General features: G+C 42.7%; 3 protein-coding genes across 14 annotated transcripts in view; 2 read left to right on the top strand and 1 right to left on the bottom strand.

Moving 5' to 3' along the window:
• Nucleotides 1–7,118, top strand: part of cdh23 (cadherin-related 23) — a 415,870-nt gene extending 408,752 nt beyond the window's left edge. For all 3 annotated transcript variants that reach the window (XM_062463257.1, XM_062463258.1, XM_062463259.1), the window contains 9 exons: nucleotides 1,512–1,609; nucleotides 1,815–1,935; nucleotides 2,035–2,114; nucleotides 2,399–2,439; nucleotides 2,624–2,684; nucleotides 2,996–3,125; nucleotides 3,814–3,936; nucleotides 4,168–4,278; nucleotides 4,721–7,118. In XM_062463257.1, coding sequence (XP_062319241.1) covers nucleotides 1,512–1,609; nucleotides 1,815–1,935; nucleotides 2,035–2,114; nucleotides 2,399–2,439; nucleotides 2,624–2,684; nucleotides 2,996–3,125; nucleotides 3,814–3,936; nucleotides 4,168–4,278; nucleotides 4,721–5,062 — 1,107 coding nt within the window. In that variant the 3' untranslated portion in view covers nucleotides 5,063–7,118. The remainder of the gene's footprint in view (nucleotides 1–1,511; nucleotides 1,610–1,814; nucleotides 1,936–2,034; nucleotides 2,115–2,398; nucleotides 2,440–2,623; nucleotides 2,685–2,995; nucleotides 3,126–3,813; nucleotides 3,937–4,167; nucleotides 4,279–4,720) is intronic.
• A 611-nt stretch (nucleotides 7,119–7,729) lies between these two features.
• On the bottom strand, nucleotides 7,730–15,571 carry eif3s6ip (eukaryotic translation initiation factor 3, subunit 6 interacting protein). 8 transcript variants are annotated; one of them, XM_062463279.1, is made up of 16 exons: nucleotides 15,460–15,571; nucleotides 14,498–14,606; nucleotides 14,164–14,206; nucleotides 13,809–14,019; nucleotides 13,494–13,594; nucleotides 13,102–13,163; nucleotides 12,923–12,992; nucleotides 12,735–12,808; nucleotides 12,386–12,557; nucleotides 11,950–12,104; nucleotides 11,543–11,713; nucleotides 9,496–9,629; nucleotides 8,920–9,093; nucleotides 8,493–8,682; nucleotides 8,019–8,099; nucleotides 7,730–7,909 (listed from the first exon to the last, which is right to left on the bottom strand). In XM_062463279.1, exons 2-16 carry the CDS (start codon nucleotides 14,531–14,533, stop codon nucleotides 7,829–7,831), a joined length of 1,755 nt encoding a protein of 584 aa, XP_062319263.1. In that variant the 5' UTR covers nucleotides 14,534–14,606; nucleotides 15,460–15,571; the 3' UTR covers nucleotides 7,730–7,828. The 8 variants fall into 8 exon arrangements, with proteins under 8 accessions (XP_062319263.1, XP_062319266.1, XP_062319262.1 ...); XM_062463282.1 differs by having other exon boundaries at nucleotides 14,504–14,606; nucleotides 15,460–15,570; XM_062463278.1 differs by having other exon boundaries at nucleotides 15,339–15,464.
• The window catches only part of smoc2 (SPARC related modular calcium binding 2), a 45,987-nt gene continuing 42,121 nt past the window's right edge, over nucleotides 14,941–18,806 (top strand). Inside the window, exon 1 of one of the 3 annotated variants that reach the window (XM_062463292.1) lies at nucleotides 14,941–15,061. Coding sequence is in view for 2 of the 3 variants with exons in the window: in XM_062463290.1 (XP_062319274.1) it covers nucleotides 15,856–15,930 (75 nt within the window). In the remaining variant the exon portion in view is untranslated. Of the gene's footprint in view, nucleotides 15,062–15,557; nucleotides 15,931–18,806 lie in introns of those variants that run through there. The other 2 variants (XM_062463290.1, XM_062463291.1) reach the window with 2 other exon arrangements.

Raw genomic sequence — 18,806 nt, 5'->3', positions numbered from 1 at the left:
CAGCATCAGCCTGTTATAGAAACCCCTCAAGAGACTGTCAATGTGCCAGAACCTCAACCACCGGAAGTAGCCACCAGATCAGGGAGGGTTATCAAGAAACCAGCCCGTTTCAGAACATGATTGTAAAAAAAAAAGAAAAATTTAATATTTTGTAAGAAATGTCTTATGTTTAAGTTTGTGGAACAGAATACTTTGTTAGAGTTAAGGAACTGTTTGATTTAAAACTTAGAAATTAAGAATATGAGATCTAATTTACTTTAAGAATTGGAGACTAGGTATACATGTTAAAATGTTATGTTATACCAGGGTAGATTTTATATGTATGTGATAAAGATAGAATACATCTACAAAGGGAGGAATATGTAGTATAGTTAACCCTCGTGCTGCCTTCGGGTCACATGACCCAAAGGTTCATAACGAACCATCGTTGTGTTTACCCAATTTTACCCAATACAAAAACAAATTAAAATAATTTTCTTTTAACCTTTGCAATGTGGGGGGTCTGAGACAGCCCAACGGTTAAAAGAAAATGCTTCACTTTGTCTTTGTATGCGGTAAATCTGTCGCAATACGACGGTGGGTCACAATGACTGATGGGTCAGAATGACCCGAAGATAACACAAGGGTTAAGGAAACGCGAACTACGGAAGCCGGACAGTTAGACGGCGTATGAACAGATAGAGAGCACATGTATGGGAGACGAAGCGAGTTGACAATAAAATAAGTTAATGACAACCCGATTCTTTATTGGACAACACAACAGTACTTCAGAATTATGTCAACTTGAAGGCACTAACGTTTGAAAAACCATCAGTCAAAATTATATTTGATTTATTAACACATAGATATTGTGGCAATGTGGACATTTACATAAATACACGTCTTTCAGCCATTTTGTACTGCATTCCTTATTCAATTTCACCCTATAGAAAGACATGTATTCTACAAATCTGTAACAAATTTCAAGTCGATTGGATCTATGGTTCATGAGGAGAAGGGTTTTGAAGGTTTTACCAAATTTGGACAGTACAAGACAATTCATAAGTCTGACAATATGGTTCCTCGAGGCTTTTTTGTTCCCCATGAGAAATAAGGCATGTGTACCAATTTTCAGGCATTTTGGAATAATGGGGCGCTGGGGAAATCACGTAGACTTTGGGTGTGGTTTATAGCGCCACCTATGGGCGTACATGGGCCATTAGCGGTCTGGGAGTAGTGAGTGACCTGGTGTATCATTGGGCCAAATTTGAAAAAATCGGGTCAAGGACTTTTTGACCTATTGAGCCATTTAGCGGAGAAGAGGAAAAATAATAAGAATACTAACAAAAACAATAGGTTTCCTCCTACCGGAGGAACCCTAATAATAAGAATACGTAGAAACACTTAAGGTGGCTTCGCGGCTTGGCCACCAATTATTGTTAACTGATCAGTGGTTAAGGACAGACCTCTTCAGGACATTATCAGTAACAGAATATCTCACCTAAATTGTCTCATTCTGTGTTTTTGCTCAGTTCCATGTGGACAAGAAGGGCAGAGTGAACTTTTCCCAGACAGATGTGCTCATCCATGTGGTCAACAAGCAGACCAACCGTATCCTGGACGTGGAGAGGTCAGCATTACAATTGTTCACATCACCTGTCATGTCATGGTTTACAGTAGATGGCTCACAGTATGGTTTACTGTTTACAGTATGTAGGTATATCCTTACTCTGTGTGTCTGCGCGTTCGCATTTGTGTCTCTACACGTGTGTGTGTGTGTGTGTCTGCATTTGTGTCTCTACACGTGTGTGTGTGTGTGTGTGTGTGTTTGACAGGGTGATCCAAATGATTGATGAGAACAAGGAGCAGCTGAGGAACCTTTTCAGAAACTACAATATTCTGGATGTCCAGCCTGCTGTCAGTGGGAAAGCTCCCGATGACCTCACTACATTGCAGGTGTGTGTGCCTGTGCAGTGCATGCATGATCATCTGAAATCAGTGATTAATTTAGTGTCAGGATGTCTCTTTACATGTAATCTCTCTTTCTATATCCAGATGGCCATCATCATCTTAGCTGTGTTGCTCTTCTTGGCAGCCATGCTCTTCATCTTCACCAACTGGTACTATCGTACTGTGTAAGCGGAACCACATCTAACTGGTCTAGCTATTAACTATACACACAATCAAGGACACCTGGTGCATAACTCCTTGAATGGTCGTATATGTCATACCGATTGTGATAGTGTGGTAGATTGGGTAAATGTGAGCTAGAAACATGGTTTTCAGTAGCTCTTTTCATGGAAACCCAACAAATAGCTCTGTTAACCGCTCACATAATCAAAAGACAGTGCAGTATAGGATTTGTACTCTAGGTACTGTATTTCTACATTCTCACTGGTGTGGATGTGTGTGTTGACAGGCACAAGAGGAAGCTAAAAGCCATCGTGGCAGGATCTACAGGTGAGCAGAAACTGGAGAGGGCAGTCCCCAGCACCATGAGGCAGGATGTGGCTTTGAATCACATTTGAATCTCATTATTTATGCAGAGCAGCTTGTACATACGGCTCCAGTAACACGTGTCTTCTCTGGTTATGTTTGTCATCATGGATCCGTGCGTGACAGTTGTTTCTGTTTTTTTCCCCAGGAAACCAGGGACTTATGGACATCCTGGATATGCCCAACACAAACAAATACTCATTTGAGGGGTGAGAGTATACGTGGGGTATAGACATAAATTACTTTTAACTGTCATCTGTGTTTATCTGATCAGTGTACACATTTGTATAGATGGGCATACAGATAGACTGGCAGGCCATCAGTAAGATAAACAGACAGGTATGCAGACAGACAGTCCGGCCATCAAACAGACAGACATACAAGCAAAAAAGCAGGCAAGCCGGCTTAGAGACAGGGAGGGATACCATATGACAGGCATACAGAGAGGCAGGCAGGCAGAGAGGCAGACAGAAATGTAAATGTATCAGCAGGGCTAACCTGGGCGTGTGTCCCGGTACAGGGCTAACCCGGTGTGGCTCGATCCGTTCTGCCGGAACTTGGAGCTAGCCGCCCAAGCGGACCACGAGGATGACCTTCCAGAGAACCTGAGTGAGATCACTGACCTATGGAACAGCCCTGCACGCACCCACGTGAGTACACACACACACACGTCATACAAATGTCACATATGCTACGTAAATGCTAAGATCCCACACTTGAGAAATGTTAAACTGTGGATATGGTAATCTGATAAACTGTAAAGATTGTAATTTGGTGTATTGTTAAGATGCTAAACTGCTACACTGTAGAGATGCTAAGCTGCTACACTGTAGATATGGTAAGCTGCTACACTGTAGAGATGCTAAGCTGCTACACTGTAGAGATGCTAAGCTGCTACACTGTAGATATGGTAAGCTGCTACACTGTAGATATGCTAAGCTGCTACACTGTAGATATGGTAAACTGCTACACTGTAGAGATGCTAAGCTGCTACACTGTAGATATGGTAAGCTGCTACACCGTAGATATGGTAACCTGCTACACTGTAGATATAGTAAGTTGCTACACTGTAGCGATGCTAAACTGCTGGTGTGTCTCAGGTGGCAGGGCCAGGTTTTCAAGGCCCCTAGCCTTAGGATAGATGACAACACCATCTATCTCTGGTTCACGTCAGCTCAAATTCTTTACTGTGGCCTTGCCCTCTCAGTCACTCCTCATCACACAGCTCTTCTAGCCACTTCCCAGTCCTCTTGTTCTGAACTGTGTGTGTGTGTGTGTGTGTCTGACTGTACTTGTGTGTGTGTGCTTGCTCCTGTGTGTTTTTTTTAACCTTCTAAGGGCACATTTGGCCGGGAGCCGCAGGCAACCAAGCCTGAAGACGACCGCTACCTGAGGGCAGCCATCCAGGAGTACGACAACATCGCCAAGCTGGGCCAGATCATGAGGGACGGGCCCATTAAGGTGAGCAGCACACAAGGTCCTGCCTTACAGACAAACACACCAGCTAATAACAGCCTGAAGACTAAGTCATAACTTTGACTAATTTCCTTCATGATATGCATTCATCTTAATTAATCTCAGAACCATCTGAAGTGGACGTTAGTTTAGAGGTGCTGTAGATCCTACTTGCCATAGTACTGTGATGGTTGATGTGTGTCATACTGGTACTGACCCCAACTGCCCTTCCATCAGGGCTCACTGCTCAAGGTGGTCCTGGACGACTACCTGAGGCTCAAAAAGCTCTTTGCAGCCAGGCTGGTCACCAAGTCTACCAGTCAGGGAGACCACTCGTCAATCACAGAGGTGGGGGGTGGGTGGGATACAGCCTGCAGTGGTGCCTCCAGTGTGCAGTTATTCTTCCCTGCCAGTAAAGGGCAATCAATCACTGCTTTGCTTACTTCACTGGTGCACTCCTGCCCTCTACTGCTCCCACTGCCTCTGCTTGCATGTCTGCCGTTTGGTCCCTGCTAACCCAATGTAGTCACTGTTTAGGATGAGATGCAGACTCTCTGCTAACATTCCAACATGATGTCTGTCTCTCCTCAGATATTCTTCCCAGCTGATCTCTGACTGGCACACTTCCTTCAAACTGACTAACTTAACAATATTAGTATATACTAAATTATTTTATATTTGTCATCTTCCTTCACCACTACCATCCCTTTCTGTTATTCCCTTGTATCCGTCATTCCATCTATCTTGTAAACATCTCTCCATCTCCTCCCTTCCTCTCGTCTGCTCTTAGCTGATCCAGAGTGACCTGGACGATGACGAGGACGAGCGTCTGGGCATGGGTGGTGGCCGCGGCACGTTGCGCTTCAAACACAAGCTCCCTGTGGAGCTGCGGGGTCCGGATGGCGTGCACGTGGTCCATGGCAGCACAGGCACGCTCCTGACCTCTGACCTCAACAGCCTGCCAGAGGATGACCAGCGGGCCCTTGCGCGTTCTTTGGAGGCGCTAAACGGGGATGGGGGCCTGTACGCCGAGCGCAACGCCCGCACAGAGTCAGCAAAGTCAACGCCACTCCACCGCAAAAAGGGTAGCGACACGCTGACCGAGAACCCCCTGGAGGTCACTGAGTTATGACTAGCCGAGGCCTCGCTAGTCTGAGCAGAGCCGGGGTGCGTGTCCTTCTAGATCCCCCTCCCAGCCAGGAGAGGAGGCAGTGGGAAGTGTGTGCAGTCTGAAAGACTTCCAGAGCCAATCTGGACACCATCTGGCAGTGAAGAGTCTACAAGCTAACACACTGGACAGGGTTTTACTTGGTGGACTGAATACAATACATTAAATAAATCTAATCAGTTGGAATTTAAAGTTTTATTAGTGGATCATGGTGACAAGTACACAATGGCCCTGTCTTGTTTATGCTGTTTGAGGACACTTATTGAGAGACATCCAGATATCCAGGTGGAGAGATCCCAAGCCCCCCCTCACCTTTCTGTACGACAGAGAGATGAGGGAATTCTGGATCTTGTGAGTTGTGTTCTTTGTTCTCTCTCATTTGGAGTTTCACTTAGACTGCATACACTCACACGCACCCGAAAACGTCAGACCGGCGAATGGCCACTAACTGGACTATAGGAAAATATTAAATTCAGTGTTTGTGGGGGGGGTGGGGGGGTGGGGTGTATTGTCTTTGAAATCTTGAGTTCAGTGGTCAAAAAAAAGAAAACATTGACTGAATGTCTCAATGACTGAAGGTGAAGTAAAAAGATCACTGGACAAGTCTCCTTCATGATCTTCGCAAACAAGAACTTATAGCCTGTCTTATAGATGTGATCATCTAAAAAAGGCACTGGTGGAATTGCTGGTGTTGTGCAGTGACTTAAGCCCTATAGAGGCCACATCAGTCTGCTCCTGGAGGCCAAGCACTCAATCGCTTGGAGGGAACAGACCAATCAGAGGAAGTGACCACTCACTGTTACTTGGAGATCCTTCAGAGTAGGACTTTGTGCACGGATGAGCTTCTGTCCCAAACACACCAGAGACCCAGTGCAACAACACTGTTTTTACTCTTAAAGGCAGGGTAGGTTATGTTGTTGAGAATCACTTTTTGTCATATTTGCTGAAATAAACTGCGCATCCTAATAGCAACCAATAAATCTAAAGGTTTGACAGTAAAATGAAATCTGTCCGATATCTGTGGGCATCGCAAGACTAATAAACATGAATCATTAAGGTCGGACTGGCACTACTGTTTGGACGACATTCGGACCAAATGCAATTATTGTGTATCTACCTACCTCGGAAGTAGTCAGGCAGCGCGTTCATGCGTTTTGGAGCAGTGGCTTTTAACCCTCGTGCTGCCTTCGGGTCACATGACCCAAAGGTTCACAACGAACCATCGTTGTGTTTACCCAATTTCACCCAATACAAAAACAAATAAAAATAATTTTCTTTTAACCATTGCAATGTGGGGGGTCTGAGACAGCCCGACAGTTAAAAGAAAATGCTTCACTTTGTTTTTGTATGAGGTAAATTTGTCGCAATACGACAGTGGGTCACAATGACTGATGGGTCGGAATGACCCGAAGATAACACAAGGGTTAAGGGAAGGGATGGGATATTTTGGTCTGAATCCTTTCAAACTCAATCTAAAACTGCTAGGTTCGCAAAACTAGCCTATCCTGCCTTTAAGTCTTTACAGTTTAAGGGCAATATGTGAGACTTATTGATGTTGAAAATATGGTAGTGGTGAAATGGTCCTCAAGTAAATAAATAAAAAACAATAAAAAGGAGTATGATAGTAAAAAATATACAAGATGGCATTGTTCCCATAACTTCATACATTGCCATCTGATAGAAAAAAGGTACGTGGGCGAAGCAAGCCACAGTTGCTTTATTTTTTTATTTCACTTTCATGAGAAGAAAAAATCAAAAGAATATGTAATTCAGAGGAAGAATATTTTTGAAGAAAAATGCTGACTTACCAAAATAGGTAAAGAGCAAATGGGTGTTTGGCGTAAGTGTACATTTGTAGTGCTTTTTTCCTTTTGTAATCAATTGTTTTGGAAATCTGAGTGTTGCATATTTTTATATTCTATTTTGCAAGTTTTTATTTTTGTCATTATTGTCACCAGGCTTGAGACACTTGTTGCAAAATGTTGTTTGATGATCTGTGATAATAAAATATGCAACGGCCTCCCCCCTCAGGGTCAGTGGAATGGTAGGCAACAGCCAATCACAACAGCACAGAACCCACTGAATTCCTCCACCACTGAGACAGGATATTAAAAGGCACAGACAAAACAAAGGCTAGAGTTTGGTAACATACTAATTAAGTATAAACAGACATCTTCCCTTGCACCGTGAAATCACTGATCTGATGTGGTGGGGTTGGCAGTAACTGTGTGCAGCAGCACATGCTCATAATCTTTGATCTAGCACAATTGGATGGATTATTTCATAAACAGAAAGGATGGATGTATAGTGTTACAACAGGGTGAAAGTCCACAGTCTCTTCTTTAGGCTTGGAAAATAACCAGAGTAACAAAACCAATCCCTAAACTTTGAAGTAAAATGTTTATGAAATGCTGGTTCATCTTCAGCTGTCCTGACAGAGGGCTGACAACAGAATCAGCAGGGTGCATCACTTTCTTCAAATGCCTTTCCAAACTGCCAATTTCTCTTTTCATAAGCAATGATTTAACATGTATTCCGTCTTCAGTGTTTCATAGATACATGATCAAAAAACAAAAAAGGTGTCATATAGGGTTTGTGGTTGCAACCTAACAAAGTCATAACACCAGTGTATTCCACACACCACTTCATCCTTTATTGTTTATAAGGTTACACATAGAAAAAGATTAAATTGGCAGGAGCACCCCTTTGGTCTGCTGCTATGTCCAGGGCTCATGTGGCCCTGGCTGCAGACGTGCTGCTGGATGTCCCTGTGGTGTTACTCGTGGCCATCTTTTTCAACGATCGGTTCAACTGTAGGGACCACAAGCATACATGTACAACCTTAACTACATAAGACTGATACCATGTACAATCATATGACCGAATACTAATAAAAGATAACATTATTAATGCTTTTCACCTCCTCAAACTTGTGGATTTGCCTAATGAAGAAGTCACCGTAGCGACGGGCGACCTTGGTGTCAGCGATGTGGATCATGTCCTGAAATAAGAGGACACGTTACCCAACCTTATAATTTAAACTTGATTGATTACATGATTAAATTATATTGGATCCTGACAAGAAACAGCTTACAAAGTGTGCAGACAAGTTACAAACATGTGAAAAGTAACACAGTATGTTTAAGTAACATTACCACCAGCTTACATTGACACTGATCTCCATAGTAGTTTCCCCTAACATTATATTAGGGGGGCGCCCCCCCAACAGCCCCCCCCACGCCCCCCCTGGAAGGTCAAGTATTTTTATATATCACATGCCCCATACTCACAGCCCAACGGAGCGGTTTCAGACTCATATTCTGACTAGAATTATGAGTATGACAACGTCAGGCTAGGTCCCCACAAGAATAGCTAAACAAGGCCACACACACACCTTGTCAATGTAGAAGTCAACCTCGGAGGCAGACTGAAACTCTCCATCCAGAGCGGAGATGCCACTGGTCCACACCAGGTTCTTCATCTTGTGCTTGAAAACCAGCAGCTGGATACGAAACTCCTGCTCCGTCATGTCCAGGAAACCTGCAAGCTTGGCCACTGGCATGGTGGTGTACAGCTTCAGAAAACTGTATGGGGGGGGCATATTAAGAAGGTATACAAAGTGAAAGTATGGGTGTCAGCATTATCATAGCAGTTATCCTTTAGCATAGCCTTCATGTACAGCTGCCTACATTCTATAGCTTGGTCAGATGCTTCAGTTCATAATACTAGTGGTACCATCACTAAACAAGATTAAAAAGATGCATAAGACTACTTTGATTAAATAGAACTCATTAGCTTAATGTTGAAATGGTGGTTTTTACCTGCGGATGGTGGAGAGCTGGGCCTGTTGCTGCACCTCCTCAGCAAACACCTTCAGCTGCTGCTGGAAGGGCTCTTTGTGGTAGTTTGGGTGGACGTTGTCGTAGTTGGGCACCACGGGAGACAGGAACTTGGGGCAGGCAAAGCTGAAGAGCTCTTCAAACACCTGCAGGTCACTGTGAGGGAGAAGCACACTGGGTGTTAACTGGGCCCCAATACAGACTCATAACCTCCATCTGCTGTTTATCTTACAATATATCAGATGGCTGAGCGGTTAGGGAGTCAGGCTAATAATCAGAAGGTTGCCGGTTCGATTCCTGACCATGAAAAATGAAGGTTGTGTCCTTGGGCAAAGCACTTCACCCTACTTGCCTCGGCGGGACTGTCCCTGTACTTACTGTAAGTCGCTCTGGATAAGAGCATCTGCTAAATGACTAAAATGTAAATCTGCCGTTTATCTTACAATATATCAAAAATATGGGAAAATAATAAAAAAAGAGACAGAACACCTTGAATAGATAGATAACGCGGGACTGTGTTAGCAGCCGGACCACCAGAGGCCAACTATGTGCCCTCACCCCTTCTGCATACGCAGCATTTTGTCTCCGTACTTCTCCCTCAGCTGGGTGTGGATGCTCTCGTCGATGCGCATGGGGTACATGGTGAGTGCAATAGCCAGCAGGCCGTGCATCTGCTCATTCTGCTTGTTGATCTGGAACCACAGGAAGAGACACATATGCTAACTGAATGGACAAGGGGCTTGGTTTCTGGCTTTGATGCTGCAAGTCCTTAGAGCTTCTTGAAATTAATAGATTTGATTCTCGTAAATATTAGGGATGGGCATTTTTGTAAAATGCTTATTTCGATCATTGATGAGTACTCATTTATTGAGACCTGTGTACTCGGGGGGGGGGGGGGGTACACAGGTCATTTTCTCCATCATGGAGAAAATGAAAATATTTTATGATTGTTATGAAAATTGATGTTGACAGATAAATGAAAACATTTCTATGAAAACAAACGTATGACTAGAAAAAAAATAACACTGCTTGTGCTGCATCAATGTTATTGAAAAAGAAACATCTGAATAGAATAGCTGCATGAGTTGACGCTGAAGAGTAAATGAACTCCAGTACTAGTAAACGGAAGCCCCTTCTATGATGCATCCTATGAGATTAATCAGATATCCTAGATACACAACATAAACATAACTTGTATCTGCACAAAAGGATGCAAATTCAGTTAGGTGCTATAGCCAGAGTGTAACTCCCGTTGTGGATGCACTCTTCTAACAGCACGCTGAAACACGTGCAAATAAAGCAAAAATAATTCACAACATTCTGAAGTGTTCTCTTAATGTTTTGTATATGACCGATTACATTAGGCCTACAGTATTTATCTATTTTGTCAAATTGAAGCAAGACATCAATACGCAACTTTGAAGCCATGTTTCTCGGTCTTTGGAACGAATGCTCTGGCAACGCTAACCAGTCAGAGGTCAAGGTGCCACCCAAAATTCTGCTATAACTAGGGCTGCAACAACGAATCGATGAAATCGATTATTAAAAGCATTGGCAACGAATTTCATTATCGATTTGTTGTGTCGCGCGATTATTACGCCACTCTAAGTCAAGGAGATGTTTGAGTATTTAAAAAAAAAAAGTTTAGTTGAGCGCGGAGCGGAGGTAGAGGAAAGGCCATCGGAGAGACGATGTTGAGTAACGTTGTTCTGAAACACATGGCGGAGGCAGAGAAATCAGTACGACCCAAGTCATCCAAGGTGTGGGAGCATTTCACACTAAATACATTGAAAAAGTGTGTTAATTGACCGAGGTGAAGTTAGTTTCATATTCGACATTTGTCTCACAATCGGAAGACACCGGGTGAAAACCACCCATACCATTTTGAAAAATGTAGACTTTTATTATATTTTTAGGAATATAAAACCTCAAACAGACACCAGAGTATCTTAATGTCTGGTATACGTCCACAGCCTTTACTTTTTCAATGAAGTTTCGAATAAAATGCTAGAAAATCACTCTTTGAAAATAGCTTAATCCTCTCAAATCTTAACTTTTTTCAAAATTGTGTCACAAAACCTTAAATATACACCAGATTATTCTAATAAAGTCTGGCCTACTTCCACAACCTTTCAATTTTCAATTAAGTTTTAAACAAAACTCAAATAAATTGCTCATCTTGGAAAATAGCATTAAATCCACACTAATATTAATTACTTTTTCTAAATTATGTGCCTGTTTGTGCACATTCTGAGGATTTTTTGCACTGTCAGTTTTGTTTTTGAATAAAGGGTTGGAAATTAATGCTTTTTTGTTTTTTGTTATACGAGTCATTGATTAATCGAAAAAAGAATCGACAGATTAATCGATTGTTAAAATAATCGTTAGTTGCAGCCCTAGCTATAACCAATCATAAAAAAAAAAGAAAATATACATTTTCAAACTCACACGGTCATTGTTTATATGATTAATCGTCGCTGTCACTTTCGGATACTCATGCCCATCCCTTGTAAATATATTAAGCTTAGTGATGGATATTCTCCAAACACAAAGCGCTGTCTTAATGTGTTGTTTCAAACTAGCATTCCCAGGTTGATGGGCTCACCATCTCATATTTGTAGGTGGACCTCTGGAACATGTTTCTGGTCCTCTGGATGTAGAGCAGTATATTGGCGAAGACGCGGATGGCGTCCTGGTACCTCCTCATCATCAGGTAGGCAAAGCCCACATAGTAGTACGTGGTGATTTGACACTCTGGGACACGGGAGTACATACTCTACAGGAGGCGAAGATGGGAGGAGAAGAGTAGGAAGAGGAGAGAAGGCAATAGGGAGAGGAGAGGAGGAGGGTAAGGAAAGGAGAGCAGAGGGGAGGAAGAATATGAGTGTGAGATGGAGAATTTGTGCTCTAGTTACGACGTAGTTAAGGCGGCAGGCGTGTGTTGCTTAGGCAGCCGCCTTACCTGAAAAGTGCTGCAGGAAACCCTGCATATTATATTAGTGTGTATTATACCTTCTTGTTGAGCTCAATGTTCTCTAGAACTTTGATGGCCTGGTAGTAGTCCCCTAGGAGAGAGTGCAGTCGGAGCAGGCCCACCAGACTGAAATAGCCCAGCATCTTGTAAAGGGAGTGACGACCGTACTCCCCAGCCACACTCTCTGGGTCGCCTGTGGAACAACAAGATGGCACACTGAACTGACCAAACTCAGACACTTGATACATTTAGCAGATGCTTTCATCCAAAGCGACCTAAACAGTGCTTATAGGCTGCACAGCAGAATATCAAGGATTACAAGTGCGTTCTTCTTTTGGTGGATAGTTAAGGAAGGAGTATTTTACCAGGCAAAGTGCAAAAATAACATAACTATAGGCCAGGATCTTCACATATATTCAGTGTGGCCTGTAAACAACTAGAGATTTCTTTCCTTCTCCGTTTTCTCTCTCCTACCTCCGCTGGTATAGACCTCTAGCTGACGGTTGATGTTGCTCTTGTCCACTAGAGAGTGGAGAACATTGAGAACACTGTGAACATTCCAGATCTTAGGGTTATTCCTCAGGAACTCAATCTCCTCCTCTGACTTCTTTGCCGTCTTGCAGCGGTACTGGCTGAAGGACTGGAACTGCAGAGGAAAGGCATGCAAGCTTGTTTAGAGTTTGCAATTCATAATGTGACATGTACCATCCCTAAACAAGATCAAGAACAATAAGACCATGTGAAAGAAACACGTTTCATTATATATCCATCTGATTTTCAAAGGACCGTCATTGGCTTTATGTCTATGTGGTTGTTGTTGTACCTGATAAATGAATTCATCGATGATGTCCCAGAGCCATTGGTTGGGCAGCTCCAGAGGAGCAGGTCCATCAGCATCTGTTCGGAAGCAAAACATGCTCAGTTGGGAGATACAACTTTCTTTTTGGATAAATTCATACATGGACACAGTAGAACTTGCCATACAATTCAGCAGTTCTTACTAAGCCTTACTCAGAATGTAATTGAAGAGGTTACAATAATTGTAGTAGGACTCAAATCTCTGGTCGAGAGTTGGTCCACCCTGCAAGGCCAAGCAGGAAAAAAATATCAGTAGTAAATCACACTGAAAAAAATCCAATCCAGCAGAAATGTGAGGGGTCGTGAAAAAAAAAAATCTCAGGGTCACTCACGCTAACTTTGGCATAAATGTGTCTGTAGTACAACTCTTTATAGAGGATCAGGAACACTGCATCTAGAGGAACCAACACAAACAGAGACAACATAGTTCTCATAAAATCGACCATTACTCCAACTGGATATCACTGCTCTGATCAATGACTCTACAGATCCCAAAAAAGTTCAGAGGGTAAGACTAATTAGTGCTAAGCCCCATATGAATGCTATCAAACTGTATCCTTCCACCTTCCTTGATTTGTAAACAGACTAGTACCTATCCAATCCTCCTCTCTGTGGTTTCAATCGAGAGAGAGAAGGGAAGAAGGGAAGAATACATTTGACAGAATTTACATGGGGCCCCAGTGCCAAACATATAGATGAAGAAAAATTAATAAAGCAGACTTACCAGAAGAATCAGCAGACTTACCGTTGCCAACCAGGGAAGCAATAGCCTCTGCCTCTGGCCAGGGAGACGTCTTGAAGAAACGATCAGTGAGCTTATTCCAGCTTCAGAAGAACAGGTTAGATAGACTGGTTACATTTGGTGTCACTTAATTTAACCGGATAATATGCTAATGTAAACACATTCTGTTCATTGGGCTGATTGAGACAAACTATAGAATGAATAACCTGTACATTAATTGGATCATATTCACCCTTTCTGACATTAGGTAACACATTGCCATTGTTTCAGGCTTGTGAGGGTCTTTCTTTACCATACCTGTTCTCATAAACATCTTGAATCTCATAGATCTTCTGTTCTATGCTCTCACTGGAGACCCGGTTGGCCTGCAACTCGTACACCTTCTGGTCTATGAGGTCCGAGATGGTCTTGTGGAAGTACTGCAGGAAGTTCTTAATCACCTCAGGGATCACGTGGTAGGTCTGCTGCTCATACTGCCTCTCGTAGGCCAAGTCTGCCTTGGGGTCACCTGCAGGGACAGATAGGAAACATAATACTATATCTTCTATTTCTACACGTTTCTAACAGCTATATCGTCTCTTGGATTAGGCCTATATTATTTAAAGCCAAGTTAGTTTTTTTGACTCTACATTAGTTGTGGATAGACACTAACCTGTGTGCAGATCGTAGTCATTTGAGTAGGAGTAAGGATCGTACTGAAAGAATAGAATGTACAGTAAATATCAACTTCCCTTGGAGAACCATTGCCAATGTTCGGTTTCATATAGATGATATGAAGTATAATAATCCAATATTGTTTATTTGAGTAACATTGTAACAAGTTAGATAGCAGTGGCCTTTGCATCATCTGCTTAGCCAGCGCCAGTGCAATCGCCGGGTTTTTTCACTAGCAGTAGCACTATAGCTACCTAGCTAGTTTTGCTAACACGTTATCTATGACACGTCATGGTGAGCTTTTCGCTCATAGTATATGAACGGAAACGTACACTTACTTCTTCTGCATCTTCGTGTTGATACGACATGGTGTAGGAATATGTTTTGTCTCGAAAAAAACAGTTGCTTGATTTCAGAGTCTGAGGACGCCAACCACGCAGCCTGAGGAAAAGAAAGACGGAAGTTCGTTCTGCACTTAAATCACAAGAGCATTATGGGATTGTGGCGGATGATTTGAATAGCCTACTACATTTTTCGGGACATATCTTCTGCTATTTTCTCTGAGTAATCCTTAAAAATGAAACCAATATTTAGAAAATAAATAAATTCCTCTACTATTGTTTCAAACGACTTTTAGTGAGACAGGACAACAAATGAGAGTAGCCTAAAAAAGTATATATTGTGGCAGTCACTTTTGCATTGTCTGTAAACCACCAGGTGGCGTGATTGCTTGTTTGTGACCACCTGGATCGCTCGTCTGATGTCGAACAATCTCTGCGCCCAGTGGAGTATATTGGACAGCAGCCGGCCAAGGGTTGAAGCCTTTGTCAGTGGGATACCTTTGCTCAAATATGACGCTGCATTTTCTGAATTTAGACGACAACTACGCGGTCTAAGTATGTACACCACATTTCAAATCAATGTGATGCATTGCACACAAATCTGCATAGTTTGTCTGTGGTAAAGGGAAGTGTCATTCAGTAAGAGACTAGGTGGTGAAGTCTAAAATTGATTTATTGTAGCAGAAGCTGCTGTGCAATCCAGACAGTTGTGTTGAACTATAAACCTTTTTACAACTCAGACTGCGTGACGCAGGGTGCACACTGTTTCCATTCTATCTCATCCCTTCATCCACCCCTCCACCTCCATGACAAAAAAACAGACAATAATTACCTGTTGTTGTTTACACAAAAAAGGAAAAGGAAATCAAGAAAATAGTATCGATGGTTTTCCTTCGCTACCAGCAGAAGTTGGCAAATTGTAGGCTTCAAAACGTAGGCTGTAGGCTACCTACCGGCAAGAAACGGCCTGCAGCCGATAAGGGATCCAATCCACAAATACAAGAAGAGGGAGGGGGTGTGGAGAACGCAAGAAGTAGAATTCGAGAGTGAAAGAAGGAGAAACTCCGAGGGAGGGAAAAGGTCAGACGCGGGGGGTTTATCGTATTGCAGAAATAAAAAGAGATTTTGTTGTAGGTTGCAGACCTAACGGTTTAGTCAGTCAGGGAGACGTCAAAATAAAGCTGTGTACAATTCTTAATCATAACTTGGAAAGGAATACGTTGAAGGTTAAATTAATAGGACTGTTAGAAGACAAGTAGGCTATTTGTATATTTAGGATTTGGTAGATTTTTTAAGGTGAAGACCGGACAGCCTTTTGGATCGTGTGTAACTTGTGAAGTAACGTCAGGATGCGCGTCTGCCCGCTGTTTTTCCTTCTCTGCGTCCTGCGCGTCGGGTGCGCTCAGAAATTCTCCGCGCTGACGGTATGGTGCCTCCACACTATGCCAGCAAGGCTAGCTTTAATGTTAAAAAGTGCTTTTCGATGTATTATAGAGTCAAGTTACATTGGTTAATTCATGCTTTAATTGCATTTCAAGTTGTTTTGGTAAGCATATAGTCAGACCACCTATAGTCTACTATCCAATCTCCGTGGATGTATAACAACTTCACTTTGCGAACAATGAATTTGTTATTTGGGATTATTTGTTTGATTTAGATTCATTTGTTTGTATTAATCAATTGACTTATCTTATTATATCAATATCTTAAATAAAAGGTGTATGAAATGATGCAAAAATGGGGGTGGGGGTAAACATTTAGTTGTGATCAGTGTACAAAAATAGGATGAATGTATAAATAAGGTAATAACAAATTATATATATTTTTCTTCATTTGTCTCAGGACTGTTATTTGAGAGTATTTGGTGACAGAAAGTTTGGAAATTTTGATTAAGATCTTTCAGCAATCTATTTGGATTAATAGAATGACTGGGTGAATTCTTTATGGAATTTTACAGTGTTTTTGTGTATTTGGCCATGAGAATATCTGGGGGAGCATCTGTCAGAGCTGAACAAGTATCTGGTTGAAATCGGCCAAGAAACACATGGGTGCGTTTAAGGCCAAAATACCTTGGCTGGGATGTCCTGCATAAGTAGCTAAAGGTTAGATAAAAATAAAAAAAATCCTCAAGTGAGTTAGCATAGGACTACTCTCTAGTCTACTCTCTTTCTGGACTCGCAGAGTCTGGCTGAATCTACGCAAGGAGGCTTATTGTGCCAAATGGCAGGCAGAGGTGGTTATCGCTGCTGGCTTGTCTCTGTGGTACTATGGGGTCTGTTAGCAGCCTGCTATGGGCTCCACTGCCAGTCTGCTTAGCTGTCTTGTTCACTCTTGTTGTTCCATGGATGATCATGTTACATACAATGCTCCTGGGCCACTGGTACAACAAGAGTGAACACTTGCCTGTTGTATCAGCATGTTTCCAGACACAAAGCACATGGTATTATTTAGTAGGTCAGAGAGCATAAAAGCCAGTGTCTTTAAAACTTTCAGTTCTGAGAAATGGTCTGGTGCGTACACAGCTTCTGTCCTGAGTAGTCCACCGGGAACCCCCCCCTGTCCACCTAGCCCTATTTACACACAGCCCTCTCATCAGATGAGCAGCAGCAGTGCACTTTCTCACATCCACATTATGCAGCAGTCCCTGCCCTGGAAGAGAGGAGAGCAGCACAGTCTGAAACGGGGTCAATGAGTGGTTTGTTCAGACCACACTCAAGTGTACGAGTGAGGAATGATAGAGTTATACACAGTGTAGGCTGAAGAGGCTGAGGAATGTCAAGTGTCAGAGCCTTGCCCCCGTGATTTAGAGGTTGATGTGAGAACCATTGCCCCCCAGTGCCATTATTTATGTGCCGTGAGAAGATGCCTTAATATCCAATTGGAAACAAATGGCTGTGGGTAGTTAACCTGCGGGTATGGGGTCAGAGAGCTTGTCTCCCTGCCTGTACAGGGCATAGTGGAATGTGGGAGGAAGTGTTGCATTGTGCAGACTCACCTCGGAATTCTCACATAATAATACACACACTCACTCACACACACACACACACAGTGAGTGATACAAACACAGATAAAAAACATTAATCCTTGTGCTTCTCCATTGAGTTTGTTGGGCACAGGAGCTGTGTGTGAGGCCAAGGAAACAGAGCCAGGGAAATTAGGGGAGCAGTGTGTGGAATGTGTGTCTATGATGCAGGGACATGTTCTGGATGTGACTTTAGCAATGTGAACTCCACTTCTAAGTTCCTCAGAACTCTTTCACACACATGATTTCCCTGGTATGCATCTAATCTATTTGACTTGGGTGGGCATTGGTGTGTCAGATGTTCATGTGGGTTCCAGTTAAGAGTTCTAAGACAATAATACCCTAATATATTATATTGACAATACAGGTGTCTTACCAACACTTTATTGTAATTGGCATTTTAATTAGGTTACTTTATGTAGGTTAATGTTGATCTGATCCTAAGTTGGATCTGAGGTCACAGACATTTTTTAGAATTAAGTTGTTGTTTTTCTCTGGACCGTTAATGGTCTTGGTCCTGTCTGGAATTGTGTTTTTAAATGCCAAGAACCTGTAGAACAATGGTTGCCTCTTGCACAAACGTGTTCTGAAACATGCTTTAGAATAACACATGGTCCTTATGGCCCCCCACTTGTTCATAAAACCACGCACCTGCACACACCTTTTTTTTCATTTCTCAGATGACTTCTAACTTTTTTCCTTTGTCTTTTTACATCGTTCACAGCAATTAATTGCTTGTGCCTTTGATTGAGTTAATAGACTGGTTAAAAGCTGTCACTTTCTTCCCTTTCCATCATGCTTGAAACTAATGATTTCTTTGCATCCCAGCGTTCGCACAGGAAACTACCGCCAATGCAGTTTAACACATTGGCCACGGCTCTCAGCTGGGGCCCCCATTGACCCTTTGGGGCTGTGTTGTAAGAGGCCTCTCAGGGCGCTGGGACTAGGGGCCCCTCAGCCCAGAGGGCCCTCATGGGCCTACAATGTGTTCTCTGCTGGAGCCTCGCCTCCAGAGCACTCCATTCAATCCCACAATGCCACAGAGCCAGGGGGAGGTAATAGGATTTGATTTGTATGCTGGTTGGTCTACAAAAAAAAAAGATTGTCCTCCCTCACACTCTGTCTCCTCACTCAACCCCCACCCACATTTTTCTCAGTACCCTTTTATTGTATTATTTTAGCAGATATGTCTTCCGACATTGACGAGGAAAGAACACAAAAAAGAATTGGAGAGAAACTGAGAGAGCAAGACAGACAGGCAGAAATATTGAGAGAGAG

The sequence above is a fragment of the Osmerus eperlanus genome, chromosome 6 (genome assembly GCF_963692335.1).
Source record: "Osmerus eperlanus chromosome 6, fOsmEpe2.1, whole genome shotgun sequence".
Lineage (NCBI taxonomy): Eukaryota > Metazoa > Chordata > Actinopteri > Osmeriformes > Osmeridae > Osmerus > Osmerus eperlanus.
Note: the sequence above shows the minus strand (reverse complement) of the source record. Positions and strands in the feature narration are given on the sequence as shown.

Bases quoted from the DNA above. Each gene is read 5' to 3' on its own strand.
- eif3s6ip (XM_062463279.1), bottom strand. From the start codon at position 14,533: ATGTCGTATCAACACGAAGATGCAGAAGAAGTAAGT. The intron at 14,207-14,497 runs GTACGTTTCCGT...CTATTCTTTCAG, and splicing joins AAGATGCAGAAGAAGTAAGT to TACGATCCTTACTCCTACTC. The intron at 9,094-9,495 runs GTGAGGGCACAT...TCTCCCTCACAG, and splicing joins ATGCTGCGTATGCAGAAGGG to TGACCTGCAGGTGTTTGAAG.